The sequence below is a fragment of the Loxodonta africana genome, chromosome X, assembly GCF_030014295.1.
Source record: "Loxodonta africana isolate mLoxAfr1 chromosome X, mLoxAfr1.hap2, whole genome shotgun sequence".
NCBI lineage: Eukaryota > Metazoa > Chordata > Mammalia > Proboscidea > Elephantidae > Loxodonta > Loxodonta africana.
In genome coordinates, this window is record NC_087369.1 from 142,104,699 (window position 1) to 142,125,709 (window position 21,011).

At 42.1% G+C, this 21,011-nt stretch overlaps 1 protein-coding gene across 3 annotated transcripts in view; it reads right to left on the bottom strand.

The window, feature by feature from the left end:
* TMEM255A (transmembrane protein 255A) overlaps window positions 1-21,011 on the bottom strand; it is a 69,243-nt gene that overhangs the window by 33,659 nt on the left and 14,573 nt on the right. For 2 of the 3 annotated variants that reach the window (XM_003414772.4, XM_003414771.4), the window contains exons 3-5: window positions 10,867-10,929; window positions 8,642-8,731; window positions 1,708-1,776 (exon numbers count right to left, since the gene is read on the bottom strand). In XM_003414772.4, coding sequence (XP_003414820.1) covers window positions 1,708-1,776; window positions 8,642-8,731; window positions 10,867-10,929 — 222 coding nt within the window. Of the gene's footprint in view, window positions 1-198; window positions 271-1,707; window positions 1,777-8,641; window positions 8,732-10,866; window positions 10,930-21,011 lie in introns of all 3 variants that reach the window. The other variant, XM_003414770.4, reaches the window with a different exon arrangement.

The following is a 21,011-nucleotide window of genomic DNA, read 5'->3' on the forward strand; positions in this document are numbered from 1 at the left end:
GACACAGCCCTCAGTGCCCCATCCCTGAAGGGTGGAGATAGAGAGGAGAAAGGACAGATGGAAGGACGGACGGAAGAACAAATGGATGGTAAGAAATGAGGATAAGAGGGAAGGGAAAATCAGGGTATAGGAGGCCAAAGGGTCAGGTGGGAAGGAAAACAGAGGGGCTGTTACATGCACTCTGAAGTACAATAGTACCTCTCTAGCTGCCTGGGTAAGGTTCCTCATAACCCTCGCGGAAGGAGAATTTTTGGTTGAGGAACTTATGACCTTATACAGGAAAAATAGGGTTAGGGGGACCAGGGTTACAAGTGAACCTACGGAAATCATTATTCATATTCTTACAGTCACCAAATTAGCACAAGAAAGCTATCACGATGAAATCAAGAGAATAACAGTGACATTTTACACATCTTGAATTTACAAGAACTTTTAAAAAATGGCAAAAATTAATTTGCATTTACTGTCTCTTGTTTGTGATACATTTTCCAGGCTCTCTCTGCCCCAAACAGAGGCAATGAAGCACTTGTAAATTTGTTTTGCTTTGTTATAGAGAATATTCATAGTAAACAAGTACTTTTGTCTATATTGGGACTTTCATCCAAATGCACACTGCCCTTCTGATAAGCTGCTGACCACATACACGTTTCCATTCCCCCCCCCCACCCGAGAATAGTTCAAAACTGGTAAACTTGTGGTTGGAAAGAGAAAAAGGAGGCAACTGGATGGCAGAGCCATCATAGAGGCATTTGCCATGCTGCCTGGGGAGCAGGGCCATCGCTTTGCCTAACTCCAAGGACACCATTCACTTTGTACTTCATGCAGTGGCCATTTTACACCCACCTGCCTCCTTTTCCTCCACCCAATCGTAAGTCTACCATTTTTCTGACTATTCTCAGGAGGCTTAGCTTTCAATGTGAGGCTAATAGAGTACCAAATTATCAAGGTTCCAGGAAGCATCTGGTAGAGTTTCATATAAAGGGACCTCTCAGTTGGGGAGAGGTTATTGTGTACTGAAATGAAAAAAAACAAAAAACACTTTTTTTTTTTTTTTAGCCCTCCAAAAATGACCTGGAGCCATGCTCTGCTTCACTGCCCACTGCCTCTGGTTCTGCCTGAGGTGGCATGGAACACAAGGTGGACTATGTGGGGCAGAAGAGAGAGACCCCTTCCCACCCAAGCATGATTAGGCTGACCTCTTGGGGGTTCGCTAGAGGGGTGAGGATGCCTTTAGCCCGATAGTCCAGGTCTCCCCAGTGCCTCAAAGTAGACTAGGCTTCTCAGTTCTTGTTCACCCTCCTCCCTAGTCCAAGTCTAGTGCCTTGGTGGGGCTCCCACTATTCTTCCAGCTGGACACCAAGTCCAGGCAACTGAACCATCATCCACAGAGATGGGGGATGGGCATGCCCAGTGGCTTCTGTACTCCCATCTGTCCCTCTTGAGATCAAAGCCACAAACTGGGCAGCTGCCAGCTGAGGTCAGAGGGGCAGCTTGTGGCCACACAACAAAGTAAATCTGACCAGGCTTCTTGAGGCTCCAACCTATGACCGTGGCCTCATTAGTACTGTGCTATGACCCACGAACAAATCAGCTACAGACTCCTAGCAGCAAGCCTCAGGCCCGTGAAAAGGAGTAAACGAAAGGGGATTTCAGGCAGAACAGGAGACTTTCCTTGGAGGCAAGATATGCAGCCTCATTCTGGCTCACCTCCTCGGCTTCCTTCTGGGATGTCTTGGGGACATAGTGGCACCGGTTAGCATAGAGTGGTTTCAGGTCCTAGAAAGAGAAACACCAAATCAAAGGAGTTTTGCCTTTGGAAAATAAAGCAGCAGGTGCTCTGCTTGGTAATACAAGAGTTGAACATACATACACACACACACACACACACACACACACACACACACATACACACACACCCCAGAGCAGGCAGTGGGCTGGGTTCATTTCTGAAAGTTTCCCACTTAGGGAGCCTGAGAACCTGAGGATCAGATTAAAATGCTCGAATAAACTGCTTCCTATTGGGATATTTGGTTTATGTGGAATTAGAAAATTGAGAAATGGGTTTTGTAAGATTTCATCTCTGGTTTTTTTTTTTGACTTCTGGTCTTTGTCTCCTTGCGAACAGTCTCCAGGGAACAAGACTGAAAACTCTAGGTTATTGCGACATTACACTCCCAAATGGAGGAAGTCAAAGGAACCGGCTCTGACAACGAGGTCTCATTATCACCTGGGGACTGGACTGGGGCGGGCTGACGTTGACGTGTACTCCCTGCTGTCATTTCTACAGCTTTTTCAGGAGGAACAGCTCAGGAAGCAAACCCCACGGGGTGGGGGGGGGCAGGCAACTAAGGAGACCATTGTAGATTTTAACTCAACTAAAAACTGAGCGAAAGGGCATTTTCACTCAACTACACAGGTTACAAAAAGGCTCCTCCCCTCCGCCCCCCCCCAAAAAAAAAAAACGCAAACCTGTTGCCATCAAGTCGATTGCGACTCATAGAGACCCTATAGGACAGAGTAGAGCTAACCCATAGGGTTTCTAAGGAGCAGCTGGTGGATTCAAACTGTTGACCTTTTGGTTAGCAGCCATGGCTCTTAACCACTGCGCCACTAGGGCGCCAGATAAAGAGAGTGGACTCCAAAAATACTGCTAAAGCCAGAAAACTCACATGGGGCTCAAGGACAGTTGATTTGCTCTGCTGACTTGGCCAGCTTCCTGGTGAGGGAGCGCTCAGGCATGGAGTTTAACAGAGGCAAGCCAGGGGATGCTTGCGGGCAGGGGATGCTGTTCACTTCCAGGGCTGATACTAAGCATTCCCTGAGTAGGAGGGGGCTACTGCCAAAAGCAGATTAAAAACCAAAAAAAAAAAAAAAACAAATCCGTTGCTGTCGAGTTGATTCCGACTCATAGCGACCCTATAGGACAGAGTGAGAAATGCCCCATAGAGTTTCCAAGGAGGGCCTGGTGGATTTGAACTGCTGACCTTTTGGTTAGTAGCCATAGCACTTAACCACTACACCACCAGGGTTTCCAAAGGCAGGTTAGGACAGGGCAAGTACTTTATGCAAACTAACCTTATGGGGTTTGGCAGAAGTGTCATGGCAGAGGGACATTATCTATTGTTCCCCTCTCTCCTGCCCCCTCTTTGCTACTTCCAATAACACTGGTGGGTGCTTTTCCCCACACATCTGATTTAACATCTCCTATACTTGGAGCCCTGGTGGTGCAGTGGTTAAGAGCTCAGCTGCTAACCAAAAGCTCAGCAGTTCGAATCCACCAGCTGCTCTTTGGAAACACTATGGGGCAGTTCTACTCTGCCCTCTAGGGTCGCTATGAGTTGGAATGGACTTGATGGCAACAGGCTTGGTTATTTTTGGTTTGTTTTCTTTTATACTTGTCATCGAAATGTCTCGTGACCCCCAACCTGCCACTCTACCAAGGACCTAGGACTTTCCATCAGCTACTTCTACATGAACTTCCTGGCTTCTCAGTGTTGTGAAAGTGCATTGCCCTGTTGGCTTAGCCTGGAGTCAGGTTAAAGAGGAATGAGGTTTCTCAAGCTCACACCTCAAAAAAATCAAACCCATTGCCTTCGAGTTGATCCCAACTCATAGCGACACTATAGGACAAAGTCCAACTGCCCCATAGGTTTTCTAAGGCTGTAATCTTTACAAAAACAGACTGCTACAGCTTTCTCCTGTGGAGCGGTTGGTGGGTTCCAACAACCAACCTTTCGGTTCACAGCCGAGTGCTTAACCACTGCACCACTAGGGCTCCTAGCTCACACCTAGCAGGGCAGATTTTCCATGTTTGGGTAATGGCAGAAGTTTTTATTACCCTGCTGAAAGGAAAGCTTGACGTTGATGTACTGGCTGTAGCCTTCCTGGCTTCTTGGTTAGGCAAAAAGCATTCAGCCACCAAATGTCCTAAATGAGGACAGACATGTGTGATGGTTGCCCATTTGCTGCCTCTGGCTGCTATTCAGCACTGAGGTCCTAGAGAAGGAGCAAGCTCAGGCAATTGGGAGTTGGGAGAAAGGTTGCATAGACATGGCTCAGCAACCTTTTAAATCTGGAGGGCCACCAACTGTGGAGAGAGGGGTGGAAATGGAAATTACTTTATGTTGAGTGTCTACTCTGTGCCATGCCCTCTGTAGGGCAAGTTCATATCCATTATTTCACGTCATCCTCATGCTAACCCTGAGAGGTAGGTTATTATTATATCAATTTGACAGAGGAGGAAACTGAGGCACAAGAAGGTGAAGTGACTTTCCTTGCAAGTTAGTGTCTGTATTAGAGAGAGAGGAAAGGAAGAAAGTATGAGACAAGAGAGAGAATGAAGAAGATACATATAGATGGATGTGAGAGAAGGTAGGTCTTGAGAGGAAACTCATATTGACTCAAGCCAAAGGAACCAGGGAAGATGATGTCAAAGGGCCTTGACAACAGGAAAGACTGGCTCTAACCCACCCAGGCAGTCCTAGGGTCCAAATGTGCTTTTCATTTAAGTTGGCTGACAGATATCATCATAGATGAATAAAGCTCCTTCCTCAAAAATCCCTGGGTGTCAATGAGTACTGGAAGATGGCTTAGGGCAGGTACAGTATAAGCAGAAAGATTTCCTTAAGATTTATCCAGCCTTGCCCCAAGCTCCTGAATCAAATGTTATGCTACAGGCCACTGAACTGCATGCAGTACAGATAGCTGAGAGTCAGAGGCAGGTAGGTGATAGAGGAAAGTTCCAGTAAATATAACTTGGATTTGTTCCCACTGCCTTTGACTAAGGCCAATGATCAAAAACATTAGGAGTGTCAGGGAAATGCAAATCAAAACCACAGTGAGATACCACTTTCATATCCACTAGGATTCTTAGAATAAGAAAGTCAGATAATAACAAGGGTTGGTGAGGATATGGAAAAATTGGAACCTCCTATTTTTACTATGTTGTTGTTGTTGTGTGCCATCGAGTTGATTCCGACTCATAGCGACCCTATATGACAGAGTAGAACTGCCCCATAGTGTTTCCTAGGCCATAGGGTTGCTATGAGTTGGAATCGACTTGACAACAACGAGTTTGGGTGTTTTTTTGTTTTTTAATCTTTACAGGAACAGAGCATCAGGTCTTTTCTCCCATGGAACAGCTGGTCGGTTCAAACTGCCAAACTTTTGGTAAGCAGCGGAGTGGTTAACCATGGTACCACCAGGGCTCCTTGGGGTTACTATAAAATTCCACTCCCAGGTATATTCCCATGATGCATCCCTAAGATGAATGGAACCATATGTCCACACAAAAACGTGTACCTGAATGTTATAGCAGCATCATTCATAACAATCAAACAGTTGAAAAAACCAGAGTGTTCATCAACTGATGAATGGTTAAACAAAATGTGATCTATCCATAGAATAGAATGTTATTTGGCCAATGAAGTACTGATACATGCTACAACATGGATGAAGCTTGAAAAAATTATGCTAAGTGAAAGAAGCCAATCACAAAAGACCATGTACTATATGATTCCATTTATATGAAATATCCAGAATAGGGGACTCTATAAAGACAGAAAGTAGATTAGTGGTTGCTTAGGGCTGGGGTGATGGGAGTTTAGGGGGCATAATAGCTAAAGTGTACATATTTTTGGGGGGGTAAGGAGAATGTTCTAAAATCAACTGTGGTGATGGTTGCATGTACCAGTGAATATACTAAAACCCACTAAATTGTATGCTTTAAGTTGGTGAATTATATGGTATGTGACTTATATCTCAATAAAGCTTCTTTAAAAAAAAAGCATTCGAGTTAGAGGAAAGGGAAAAGGAGGAATCCATTTTAGCTCATAATGCCACCAAAATCTACTTCAGGCTTCTCGGCTGCTAGGCCCATGTTGCCATGGAGACTGCCTCAGAGTAAATACTGCTTGTCAAATAGGGATAATAATGTCTGTCCTACATACCTAACAGGGTTGCTGTGGGTCTCAAATGAGATAATAGATGTGAAGGCGCATTGAAGAGCTAAATGCACTACACGAAAACAAGGGATTACCGTCATTAAGATGGCTCCTGTTGAATACAAAATAGCATGCATTTTATGATTGACTGCAACTATGCTACAAAAATAGGTGTATACTGAAAGGGTGATATACAAACATGAAAAGAATTACTATGTTAGGGTGGTGGGAATATGGGTGTTAAAGCTTACTGATATGTTATTTGCCTTTTTAAGAAGAAGGCAAAGAAGGAGATGGCTGCACTTAGTTAAAGTCAGAAGGGATGAGTCTGATATAGGGACCTATGTTTATAATCCTGGTCCTGAAAGAAAACCAGGCAAAGGATTTCTCTTCCCAATTCCTTGTTTTGCCCTCTGCCTGGAAATGATCTCCTGAGATGCCATTTCAGAAGCTGCTTAGGTGGCAGCACTGCCCATGTGAGTTCATCTAATCTTGGCAAATGAAGGACAGAGTTTTTTTGTGTGTGTGCTTTAAGCAAAAGCTTACAATTCGAGTCAGCTTCTCATGCAAAAACTTATACACACATTGTTATGTGACCCTAGTTGCTCTCCCTATAATGAAACAGCACACTCCTCCTCTCCACCCTGTATTTCCTGTGTCCATTCAACCAGCTCCTGTCTCCCTCCGCCTTCTCATCTCACCTCCAGAGCGGAGCTGCCTACATAGTCTCATGTGTCTACTTGAGCCAAGAAGCTCACTACTCACCGGTATCATTTTATGTCATATAAATATGTCATATAGTCCAGTCTAATCTTTGCCTGAAGAGTTGGCTTCAGGAATGGTTTTAGTTTTGGGCTAACAGAGAGTCTGGGGGCCATAACCTCTGGGGTCCCTCCAGTCTCAGTCAGACCATTGAGTCTGGTCTTTTTACTGGAATTTGAGTTCTGCACCACACTTTTCTCCTGCTCCGTCAGGGACTCTCTGTTGTGTTCCCTGTCAGGGCAGTCATTGGCAGTAGGTGGGCACCATTTAGCTCTTCTGGTCTCAGGCTGATGGAGTCTTTGATTTATGTGGCCGTTTCTGTCTCTTCTGCTCATAATTACCTTGTGTCTTTGGTGTTCTTCATTCACCTTTGCTCCAAGTGGGTTGGGACCAATTGATGCATCTTATATGGGCACTTGCTAGCTTTTAAGACTCCAGACGCCACTCACCAAAGTGTGATGCACAGCGTTTTCTTAATAGATTTTATTATGCCAATCGACCTAGATGTCCCCTGAAACCATGGTCCCCAGACCCCGCCCCTGCTATTCAGCGAGGGAGTTTTCTACCCCTGTCAACACGTTTGGAGGAGGGTCCGAAAACAGGAGGGTTGGAATTTAAATAATAATGTCTCAAATCGTCCCTCCCTAGATCCAACCACACCCATGCGGTTCCCCCAGGGTAACCTTAACCATTAGCTAAAACTGAAATGGAAGAAAACACTTTTGGACCCAAAGAAGATTCTGATAATGCAATTTTGCTCCAATTCAATTGTTTATGAAACATAATTTCCGACCAGTTCATGGGATGTTTTCATTTTCGTTGTTGATTCCGTTTTGTTTCGTTTTGTTTTAAAGGAGTATTTGGGCTTGCTGTGGGGGCTCAGCAAGTTGTTGCAGTTCACTCTTCATTTTGGTGTGTGGACCACACTAGGACTTCCTGGGCCCTGGGCACTTTTGCCTTCATGGGCCCCTTCCTTCATTAAAAGGAAAAAAGTTAAAAAATCATAATTTATGATTGCATTGGTATAAAGATGAATATATTTATATTATATATTAAAACTGTTTTCAACCTAAAAGTTCACTGTTTCTCTTCTGATTTGAAAAGAAATAATAACATCTTCATGGACCTCTAAAAGTATTATAGGTCCGAGGCACTGTGCCTAATGGAGAAGTTGGCCCTAGGCCAGATGCCTGGAATAGTATGATATGAAATGTGCTGGAAGAAGACCGAGGGCTCCTGTAGCGCTAAATAGGAATGCCCTTAGCACAAGTTTGAGCTTCAGAAGTAAAATAGTCCTTATGAGGCATTTGGCACCTGAACTCCTGGACTGGGCTCTGAATGGAGGCTCTTCTAGCTCTAGGACTTTCTCTGGACCCCCAGTTACATCACTACTCTCCAACCACTGTTGTAGGGACAGCAAAGTTCAGGTGTCTGAGAAAAATGACTCTGTCCTCAAGGTCTGCTCTTATTGCTGGTGAAGAGGAGGTCAGCCATTGAAAACTTCAAGGCTCTCAGGAGGTCATGTGGCTTCCTGCTGCTCTCTCCCTTCCCCGGGCCCCCAATACAGCATATTGGTTCTGAATTCTAAGCCATTCCTCCAGCCCTAATGCCCTTATCTTTGCCTTTTTAAATGACTCACACTTCAAAGGCCTAGCTCCATCCTGACCTCCACTGAGAAGCCTTGCCTGACTTCTCGAATCCACCATAAACCACTAATAGAGTTCATACACCCCTCCAGCTTAGACACAGTTCTCTAGATGCCTGTGTGTCCATCAGTGTCCTTATCTTAACAGTAAGTTCCTTGAGACAGCGATCCTGTCTTCTCCATCTCCTGTACCCTCACAACACTTAGCACAGTGTTGAACATCCAGCACACACTCAAGGCAGCCTTGCTTTATTGCACATTTTTTTTTCAATCCAGGGCTAAAAATACTCACGATGTGTCTGGCAGCAAAGACCCCATCGACTATGGCACAACAAAAAGCTGCAATCACACCAAAGCTGATAAAGACAATAGAAGCCACCAACTGCAAGGGGAACAAAACAAAAAGTGTCTGTTAGTCTTCCATTCTTGCTGCTTCAGGAGACAGGGCAATCCCCAAGAGACTGCAACCCAAAGGAGACTCTGGCCTGCTACCCTATGGGAATGCTCTTCCCAGTTAGGCAGGAAGGCAGGATGACTAGGAAGGGTGTGGGAGGCACAGAAAAGGTCAATGAAGCACTTTTTACATTTTCAGGGTAAGCTAAGAAATTCACTCTGTGAGCACCAAATGAAAAGAGGAGGCTTGCCGGCATCCAGCATGCTGTCCGTGGAGGAACTACTTGACTGCATATCTTTCATCCTCAGACTCAGAAAACTGTTGGACCTTTGACATCATGGAGTTCAACCCCCTGTTTTATTTATGCAGAAATGGAGACACAGAGACTGGGAATGGAAAAGCCTGGTGCCCACCAACTCCTAGTTCAGTGTTTTTCCCAGCCCCTCATACTGCTACTTGATGGTATATCGGGCCTTGATAAAGGTAAGGATGATTCTGGGGCCCTGCACAACTCTACATGGCCTTCTGAATCACTAAGGAAAAAGAACATTCAACTTTTAAGACTTAAATGTCAAGGACATTTTATAAGGGTTGACTTGAAACTGATAAGCTCTGTGTGGTATATATGGAAACTCTGAAGTAAGAAAAACATTTGCTTGAACCAGACCGCCCTACTCTCTGATCATGTTAAATAACAGAAACTTTCCTAATAAGTTATCTTCCATGTACAAAGGTAATACTACAAATCAATGTGGGTAGGTGTTTTAAGATGTTTCCATGGGCAGGGCTAGGTGCTTCCTGAGCCTCGCCTATGCTTACCCTCAAAACAAGACAGAATTACTGCTTTTCTTCCTTCAGGTGTTTGGGGAAAGAATTGGGATGGGCAGGGGGATAACATGTCATTAAGCTGCTCTCCAGGTGGAAGGAGGAAATCAAAGTCATTGTCACCCTAGGGTTCTTCCACCTCAACAGGATAGGAGGAAATGCTTATATCCTTTGGAAGTTATTCAGAAACCTCTTTCAATAAATCTCACTTCACAACACTGCAGAGAACTGGTAAATAATGGATGAAATATTTCATGAAATTGGTATTATTAGCTATGCTATGATCAGCTCTACAATTACAACACCCCCATTATTTTGAATAATTTAAGCCCAAAGTGCAAACACAACTGGCATGGGGGTAGTCCAGGTGAAATGGAAGAAGAAAACTATTAGAATTCCCCTGAGGGTTATTCCCCACATTGCTGAGGGAGAACATATGGTTAGAGTTCTCTGTCCCTGGAGCTATTACGTTTATCTGATTAAACTTGCTCTTAAATAGACTCCATTATGAAAGTTGTGATACCACAGAGACTTGTACAAGTGGAGCCTAATCAGTCCACCATGTGACCACTCACCAGGCATCTTGATTTACAAACCTACAAAACTGCAAAATGCTTGCAACTTGTTCTGCACCTTCTTCCCTTGCCCTCCAGGAAGCCTTCTCAGACTGAGCCAGGAAAATACAACAGCTTGCCCTTGTAGGCCCCATTAGGACATAGAACATATGCTCATTCTTCCTTTCAACCTTACAACATACTGAGCTTTGAACTATGGGTAATGGAAATATCTTAGGTTGGTTTCATCCTTTGATTTCTTCTGTGTGCCCCCAGAACATTTGTTCTCTTAATCCAAGTTCCCTAGATTGTAATCTCCTAAAAGGCAGGAATCCTCTGTGAAAACTTCCCCAAAAGATTCTGCATCAGAGAGGAGGATGTGACAGTCACCAATAATCCAGGGCTGCAGCAATGGAAAGCACAGGAGCAAAGACGTTCTAGGTGAAGATGATAGCCTGAGCACTCCTTTGGAAGTGAGGAGGAAAACAAAGGGCAAGATCTAGAATATTCTATCCCTGTGGCTTAAGAAGACTAGTTAGGCCACTGAGGCAGCATCAGGTAAGATGAGAACAAGTCCCATCCTACAGGGTCGCTGTAAAACAATTCCCTGGAGGCTTAGGAGAAAAGGCAAAGTAACAATTTCTTTTGTGGTCCAATTTGGCAACCTTAAGAAATGTGTTACTTATGCATATAAATATTGAGATTTTCAGATGCGGAACTTGATTCCATAGTGATGAAACTTACCATCTGCCGTTTGTTCTCAACAAGGTTCGATCCGATGATTCCAAGGAATGATCCAAAGCCGAGCTGCAAAGCAACATGGCATACATAGAGAGCATGTGGGAAACAGTCTGACCACATAAGCATTCCAGCTCCTGGTGTACGATAATGGAAAACAACTTGGGTAGAGATGCTAACAGTTCTACCCTGTCCTATAGGGTTGCTACGAGTCAGAATTGACTTGATGGCTACAGATTTGGTTTTGGTTTAGAGCTGCTAAAGCCACATGGAGCTGTTATGTACACAAATACAGCATGTACGATAAAAGTATCTCCTCCCACCATTTTCCAATTATGCCTTGTAGATATGAGTCACACCTAAAAAGAAACTCATGTAAAAAGTAAAAGTAAAGGTCAACCATAGCTTTTCGGAGCCTGTCTCTCTCAATTTCAAAATCCATTACCTGGCGCTTGACTGGTGAGTCAGTAAGAGGCATATAATGGTGAAAAGCATGTGTTATATTCTAATCTTTATCTTTTTTGAAAAGAGTCCTTCCACTCGGATGCATGGATTACAAAATAAGGTTTGCAAGAGCAATTTTTGATGCATCTAGCACATTAATCAAACCCAGGAAGTACTTCAGAAATCAGCAAGCACCTTAACCCAGACTGGGGGGAGAGGGAGGAAAAAAAGAAAACTTCTTTTGAAAGCCTATACTTGTGGTTGACCCACTGCAATTTATGTTAGCACTTATTCACCTCTTCTTCCATCTCTGCTTCATTTATGGACAAAAAGCATTCATTAAAGGGTGAACAGAAATGGCAGTGTAAAACCCTGAAAAACAATTTCCCTAAGTGGCTGGGATGATGGCTCAGTGTAGCAGATCCCACTGCCCTCTCAGCTCCACCATTAGTGAACTGAGTCTGCCAGTCTTGGCTGCAAATGCTCGCTAACCAATGACTGGTGATGGGGATGCAAAAGGAACAAGTAAAAAGTGGTGAGAATGGACCAATAAATCTTAACACAAGTTCAGTGGTGTAGTTATATTTCTCTTTAACCTCACTGCTGGTCTGGGTTTCCATCTATAGCCTTACCTTGGCTCACGGGGGCACCTGTTTCAGTCCCAGGCCCCCATGTATGGTAAGGAGTGCCTTACAGCTAGGGTTGTAAATATAATGGACCTGAGGGCGGGGCAGGAGCTTGGTGGAGCAGTGTAGGGGCCTGGGTGGTTGTTTCAGAACCCCAAGAATGAAAGGGAAGGAATGAATGTGAATTTCTAAGGACTCATTCTACCAGGCCACTCAGCCAGCAACCCCTCTTGGGAAATAGAAGCTACAGTACATGAGGGTATGTATGATGGGGGGAAGAAAGGGAAGAACATTCCATGCCATCCATGACTCTACTGAGAATACTCCCATTCAACAGCTAAACTAGGCCTAAATTTGGAACCCTCATACATTGCTGATGGGATTGTAAAATGATGCAGCCACATTGGAAAGCATTCTGACAGTTCCACAATTAAACATAAGAGTTACGATAAAAAAAAACGCAGTAATTCCACTCCTAGGTAGGTTCTCAAGATAATGAAAACATATTCCACACTTTTTCCACCTCTTATTGAAAAAGTTTCTAAAATGTAAGTCCATGTTCCTGCATATCTCCCATCTGGTCATATTTCAAATGTAATTAAAATGTGTTGCTATTAAGTATAGTGATTAAAACCTGATTATCAGACTTGCCTGGGTTCCAACCCCAGCTTTTCCACTGATGGCTGTGCAACATTGAACAAATGGATTAACCTCTCTAAACCTGTTTCCTCATCTGTAAAATGGGGACCATAGTAGTGGTTACCTTACAGGGCTTTTGTGAGGATCAAACAGGATGATGGATTCAAATAACTTTGCACAGTGCCTGGCACACAGTAAGCACTCAACAAGTATTAGTTATTACTCTAGTGATTATTATGACCATTTTATTCAAGACACTTCAGTTTGGAATAACTCTAGCCTGAAGTGAGCTGAAAACCTCTATTATTATTTGTTCTATTTCATAACAAGAGAGTTTCCCTGTTCTCTCTTACCCTCCTCTCTCCCCCAGTACTCTCCGCAGGTTTTCTTTTCTTTCTTTTTTTTTAAGGAGGCATTCCATGAATAGTTTATGCTTATGATACTCTGGGCTACTCGTGGAGATTGAGAGAAATTTGGAGGCAGCTTCATACATGGAAAATAAGTCCTTTTACCCAATAGTCAGTCAGCTTCCACAGATTCCCACTCAATGACTTCTGAACCCCAATAGTAGTCTTTGCCCTACGATGGGAAGCAAAGACATTCACCGTTCCTGATGCTCTCAAATAAATCTCTGATGGCAGTGGCCAGAAGAGGTGGGCTGCAATCTTGTGAAACTGACTGGAAAGACATGGCACTCCAGGACTGTGAATCCCAGGCCAGCCAGTTACTTCATTCAGTTCCCTTCCATTTTATTCCATTCTCTTCTACTCTAGACCATTCATTTTTCTAACATTCATTGAGCACCTCTATGTACATGGGGTCACCCTGAGCTAGAATCAACTTGATGGCAACTAACAAGAACAACAGCATGTGCCAAACATTGTAAAGCTCTGGAGAAATAGAGAAGAGCAAGAAGATATGGCCTCTCTCCCCCAGAAGCTCACAGTCTAGTGAGGGAGATATAGACTGTGCATTAACAATGCCCAGTGAAATGACTTATTTAAAAAATTGAAGGAAAAACATTGCCAGCCAAGAATCGAATATCCAGCAAAACTGTCTCTTAAATATGAAGGTGAAATTAGGACATTTCCAGATAAACATAAGTTTAGGGAATTCATAAAAACCAAACAAAAACTACAAGAAATACTAAAGGGAGTTCTTTGGTTAGAAAATCAATAATATCAGGTATCAATCCAAGATTAGAACACTGCACAGAGCAATCAGAAGTCAACCCAGACAGGGAAATAAAAAAAAAAAAAAAAAGCAAGATTTTTTTTTAAAAAAAGCTCAAAACAAGGTAAAAACGATGTTATTATATAAAAGAAGACAACATTAAAACAATAAAGAGGGACTAAGAAATGTAATCATAGACCTTCCATATGGAGAGGAAGATATGGTGATACAAAGAAATAAAAGTTAGGTTTAAATTTAGAAAAATAGGGGTAAATAATAAGGTAACCACAAAGGAGACAAACTATACTACTCATCAAAATAAAATACAAGAAAAAAATAGAGACTCAGCAGAAACAAAATCAACAGCAATGAATATGAGGAAAGGACAATATATAATCTACTCAGCACATAAAATTAAGTGGGAAAAAGAAACTGTCAACAACACACACAAAAAGACATCAAAATGATAGCACTAAATTCATACCTATCCATACTTATGCTGAATGTAAATGGACTAAATGCACCAATAAAGAGACAGAGAGTGGCACAATGGATTAAAAAACAAGATCTGTCTGTATGCTGCCTTCAAGAGACACACCTTAGACTTAGAGACACAAACAAACTAAAACTCAAAGGATGGAAAAAAATATATCAAGCAAACAACAATCAAAAAAGAGCAGCAGTGGCAATACTAATTACTGACAAAATAGACTTTAAAGTTAAATCCAGCATAAAAGATAAGGAAGGACACTATGTAATGATTAAAGGGACAATACACCAAGAAAATATAACCATATTAAATATTTATGCAACCAATGACAGGGTTGCAAGATACATATAACAAACTCTATCGGCATTGAAAAGTGAGATAGACAGCTCCACGATAATAGTAGGAGACTTCAACACACCACTTTCGGTGAAGGACAGGACATCCAGAAAGGAGCTCAATAAAGACACGGAAGATCTAAATGCCACAATCAACCAACTTGACCTCACAGACATATACAGAACACTCCACCCAACAGCAACCAAGTATACTTTCTTTTCTAGTGCACATGGAACATTCTCTCGGATAGACCACATATTAGGCCATAAAGCAAGCCTTAGCAGAATCCAGAACACCCAAGTATTACAAAGCATCTTCTCTGACTATAAGGCCATAAAAGTGGGAATCAATAAGAGAAAAAGCAGGGAAAAGAAATCAAACACTTGGAAACTGAACAATACCCTGTTCAAAAAAGACTGGATTATAGAAGACATTAAGGATGGAATGAAGAAATTCATAGAATCCAATGAGAATGAAAACACTGCCTACCAGAACCCTTGGGACACAGCGAAAGCAGTGCTCAGAGGTCAATTTATATCAATAAATGCACGCATCCAAAAAGAAGAAAGGGCCAAAATCAAAGAATTATCCTTACAACTTGAACAAATAGAAAGAGAGCAACAAAAGAAACCCACAGGCGCCAGAAGAAAACAAATAAGAAAAATTAGAGCAGAACTAAACGAAATAGAAAACAGAAAAACAATTGAAAGAGTTAGCAAGACCAAAACCTGGTTCTTTGAAAAAAATCAACAAAATTGATAAACCACTGGCCAAACTGACAAAAGGAAAACAGGAGAGGAAGCAAATAACCCAAATAAGAAATGAGATGGGCGATATTACAACAGACCCAACTGAAATTAAAAGAATCATATCAGATTACTATGAAAAACTATACTCGAACAATTTGAAAACCTAGAAGAAATGGATGAATTCCTAGAAACACACTACCTACCTAAACTAACACAAACAGGTAGAACAACTAAATAGACCCACAATGAAAGAAGAGATTGAAAAGGTAATCAAAAAACTTCCAACAAAAAAAAGCCCTGGTCTGGACGGCTTCACTGCAGAGTTCTACCAAACTTTCAGAGAAGAGTTAACACCACTACTACTAAAGGTATTTCAAAGCATAGAAAAGGATGGAATACTCCCAAACTCATTCTAGGAAGCCAGCATATCGCTGATACCAAAACCAGGTAAAGACACCACAAAAAAAGAAAATTGCAGACCTATATCCCTCATGAACTTAGATGCAAAAATCCTCAACAAAATTCTAGCCAATAGAATTCAACAACATATCAAAAAAGTAATTCACCATGACCAAGTGGGATTCATACCAGGTATGCAGGGATGGTTCAACATTAGAAAAACAATTAATATAATCCATCACATAAATAAAACAAAAGACAAGAATCACACGATTTTCTCAATTGATGCAGAAAAGGCATTTGACAAAGTTCAACACTCATTTATGATAAAAACTCTCAGCAACATAGGAATAGAAGGAAAATTCCTCAACATAATAAAGGGCATTTATACAAAGCCTTGGGTTTTATACAAAGCCAACAGCCAACATCACCCTAAATGGAGAGAGTCTGAAAGCATTTCCCTTGAGATCGGGAACCAGACAAGGATGCCCTTTATCACTGCTCTTATTCAACATTGTGCTGGAGGTCCTAGCCAGAGTACTTAGGCTAGATAAAGAAATAAAGGGCATCCAGATTGGCAAGGAAGAAGTAAAATTATCTCTATTTGCAGACGACATGATCTTATACACAGAAAACCCTAAGGAATCCTCAAGAAAACTTCTGAAACTAATAGAAGAGCGCAGCACAGTATCGGGATACAAGATAAACATGCAAAAATCAGTTGGATTCCTCTACACGAACAAAAAGAATATCGAAGAGGAAATCACCAAATCAATACCATTTACAGTAGCCCCCAAGAAGATAAAATACTTAAGAATAAATCTTACCAGAGATGTAAAAGACTTATACAAAAAAAAAACTACAATACACTTCTGCAAGAAACCAAAAGAGACCTACATAAGTGGAAAATCATACCTTGCTCATGGATAGGAAGACTTAACATAACAAAAATGTCTATTCTACCAAAAGTGATCTATACATTTAATGTAATTCTGATCCAAATCCCAACGACATTCTATAATGAGATGGAGAAACAAATCACCAACTTCATGTGGAAGGGAAAGAGGCCCCGGATAAATAAGGCATTACTGAAAAAGAAGAACAAAGCGGGAGGCCTCACTTTACCTGATTTTAGAACCTGTTATACCGCCACAGTAGTCAAAACAGCCTGGTACTGATACAACAACAGATACATAGACCAAAGGAATAGAATTGAGAATCCAGACATAAATCCATCAACATATGAGCAGTTGATATTTGACAAAGGGCCCAAAACGGTAAAATGGGGAAAAGACAGTCTTTTTAACAAATGGTGCTGGCATAACTGGATATCCATCTGCAAAAAAATGAAACAAGACCCATATCTCACTCCATGCACAGAAATGAGCTCAAAATGGATCAAAACCCTAAATATAAAATCCAAACCGATAAAGATCATGGAAGAAAAAATAGGGATGACGTTAGGAGCCCTAATACATGGCATAATCAGTATACAAAACATTACTAACGACACAGAAGAAAAACTAGATAACTGGGAGCTCCTAAAAATCAAACACCTATGCTCATCCAAAGACTTCACTAAAAGAGTAAAAAGATTACCTACAGACTGGGAAAAAGTTTTTATCTATGACATTTCCGATCAGCACCTGATCTCTAAAATCTACATGATACTGCAAAAACTCAACCACAAAAAGACAAATACCCCAATTAAAAAAATGGGCAAAAGATGTGAACCGGCACTTCACTAAAGAAGACATTCAGGTAGCTAAAAGATACATGAGGAAATGCCCATGATCGTTAGCCATTAGAGGAATGCAAATCAAAGCTACAATGATATTTCCCCTCACTCCAATAAGGCTGGCATTAATCCAAAAAACACAAAACAGTAAATGTTAGAGAGGCTGTGGAGAGATTGGAACACTTATACACTGCTGGTGGGAATGTCAAATGGTACAACCACTTTGGAAATCGATTTGGCACTTCCTTAAAAAGCTAGAAATAGAACTACCACAGTATCCAGCAATCCCACTCCTTGGAATATATCCAGAGAAATAAGAGCCTTTACACGAACAGATATATGCACACCCATGTTCACTGCAGCACTGTTTACAATAGTAAAAAGATGGAAGCAACCAAGGTGCCCATCAATGGATGAATGCATAAATAAATTATGGTATATTCACACAATGGAATACTATGCATCAATAAAGAACAGTGAGGAATCTGTGAAACATTTCATAGCATGGAGGAACCCGGAAGGCATTATGCTGAGTGAAATTAGTCAGTTGCAAAAGGACAAATATTGTATAAGACCAGTATTATAAAAAAAAATTTTTTTTTTATTATAAGAACTCAAGAAATAGTTCAAACAGAGAAGAAAATATTCCTTGATGGTTAGGAGAGGGAGGAAGGAGGGAGGGTGGGAGAGGGGTATTCACTAATTAGATAGTAGTTAAGAACTACTTTAGGTGACAGGAAAGATAACGCACAATACAGGTGAGGTCAGCACAACTGGACTAAACCAAAAGCAAAGAAGTTTCGTAAATAAACTGAATACTTCAAAGGCCAGCGTAGCAGGGACAGGGGTTTGGGGACCGTGGTTCAGGCGACATCTAAGTCAATTGGCATCATAAAATCTATCAAGAAAACATTCTGCACCCCACCTTGGAGAGAGGCGTTTGGGGTCTTAAACCCTAGCAAGCGGCCATCTAAGATGCACCAATTGGTCTCAACCCACCTGGATCAAAGGAGAATGAAGTACACCAAGGACAAAAGGTAATTACGATCCCAAGAGACAGAAAGGGCCACATAAACCAGAGACTACATCAGCCTGAGACTAGAAGAGCTAGATGGTGCCCGGCTACAACCAATAACTGTTCGGACAGGGAACACAACAGAGAACCCCTGAGGGAGCAGGAAAGCAGTGGGATGCAGACCCCAAATTCTCATAAAAAGACCAGACTGAATGGTCTGACTGAGACTAGAAGGACCCCGGTGGTCATGGTCCCCAGACCTTCTGTTGGCCCAGGTCAGGAACCATTCCCAAAGCCAACTCTTCAGACAGGGATTGGACTGGACAATGGGTTGGAGAGGGATGCTGGTGAGGAGTGAGTTCTTGGATCAGGTGGACACTTGAGACTATGTTGGCATCTCCTGCCTGGAAGGGAGATGAGAGGGTAGAGGGGGTTAGAAGCTGGCAATATGGACACGAAAAAAGGGAGTGAAGAGGGAGCGGGCTCTCTTATTGGGGGAGAGCAACTGGGAGTATGTAGCAAGGTGTATATAAGTTTTTGTGTGAGAGACTGACTTGATTTGTGAACTTTCACTTAAAGCACAATAAAAATTAAAAAAAACAGTGTGTTATAGTAGAAAGATATTCAATCACAATCTACGCCAGTTTTGTTACTTACCATCTGTGAAATTTCTGCAATTTATTATGTAATTTGAAGGTTCAGATGAAGTTTAAATAATACAAAAAGCCCCCCCAAATATATCTAAAAATCCATAGACCAAGGCAAAGCCAAAGAAGCTTCATAGACCCATCCGAACACCCTGAGGGACCAAGTTACTGGAGCTGACAGGTGGGAACTATGGTCTCAGGGGACATCTAGGCGAACTGGCATAACATAGTTCATAAAGAAAATGTTGTACATCCTACTTTGGTGAGTAGCACCTGGGGTCTTAAAAGCTTGGAAACAGCCATCTAAAATACATCTATTGGTCCTATCACACTCAGAAAAGAGGAGAATGAAGTAAAACAATGATGCAAGGAAAATATCAGTTCAAAGAACAATGGGTCACATGAACCACAGACTCCTCCAGCCTGAGCCCAGAAAAAGAGGATAGTGCCCAGCTACCACCACTGACTGCTCTGACAGGGATCACAATAGAAGGTTCTGGACACAGCAGGAGAAAAATGTAAAGCAAAATTCAAGTTCACAAAAAAAGACCAGATTTACTGATCTGACAGAGACTGGAGGACCCCCGAGACTGTGGCCCCAGGACATAACTCAGAACTGAAGTCACTCCTGAAGTCCACCTTTCAGCCAAAGATTAGACCAGCCTATAAAACAATAACACCAGTGAGAAACGTGCGTCTTAGTTCAATCAAGTATAGGAGACCTAATGGGCAACACCTGCCCAAAAGCAAAGCCAAGAAGGCGGAAGGGTCAGGACACCTGGAGGAATGGACACGGGGAATTCAGGGTGTAAAGAGAAAGGGGTAGAGTGCTGACACATTGTAGGGGTTGCAACCAGTGTCACAAAACAATTTGTGCATAATTTTTCTGAATGAGAAACTAATCTGCACTGTAAACTTTAACCTAAAACACAATCAGTAAATAAAAAAATCCATAGAAATTAAAAAAAAAAAGAAGAACCCTCAGCGAGGTATAAACAAAGTGCTATAGGAGCAGGGAAAAATTCATTCTGGATTAGATACCTGGCTCAGCCACTTATTAAGTATGTGACATAGGGCCAATCCCTTAACCTTTTTGTGCTTCAGTTCCCTCATCTATAAAATGGGGCTCATAATAGCACCTACCTCACAGGGTTGCTATGAGGATTCCAAAACCAAAACCCTTTGCTGTGAGTTGACTCTGAGTCACAGCGATCCTATAGGACAGAGTAGAACTGCCCCATACAAGGCTGTAATCTTTATGGAGCAGACTGCCACATCTTCTCCCGTGGAGCAGGTGGTGGGTTCAAACCGCCAACCCTTCAGTTAGCAGCCGAGCTCTTAACCACTGTGTCACCAGGGCTAATTGCTATGAGCATTAACTGAGATAAAGTATGTGGTGTGACTTGTATAAGGTCAGTTGCTAAATAACCTGTAACTCTAAGGTTTCACAGAGGAGACACTTTAACTTGGCCTCAAAGGATGGATAGAATTCATCAGGTAGGGAGCTAATCTCTATTGAGCGATGGCTGCAAGAATTCACTCACCTGAGCAACAGGTTGATGAACAGTATAGATAACACCACCTTACATTTGAATAGTTTTTTAAGTAAAGAAGCACTTTTACCCCATTTTGGTCTCAGGAATGCTATTGAGTTTGGTGGAGCTGATACCATTCCCATTTGGTAGACAGAAAATGGAGGCCTAGAGAATTATATGGACTTAGAGCAAGTTAATGACAAGGCCATGAGTAGCCCATAGATCCCCTAACAGCCAATGTTCTTTCAGTCACATCTTATTACACTCGTGGCCAGAGTTAGTAGGATAGTAAGCTTCAAGTAGCAGAGCCCCATTGTTGCCCACAGGGAAGAAGTTCTCTGCAGGGAGAATTGAGAAGCA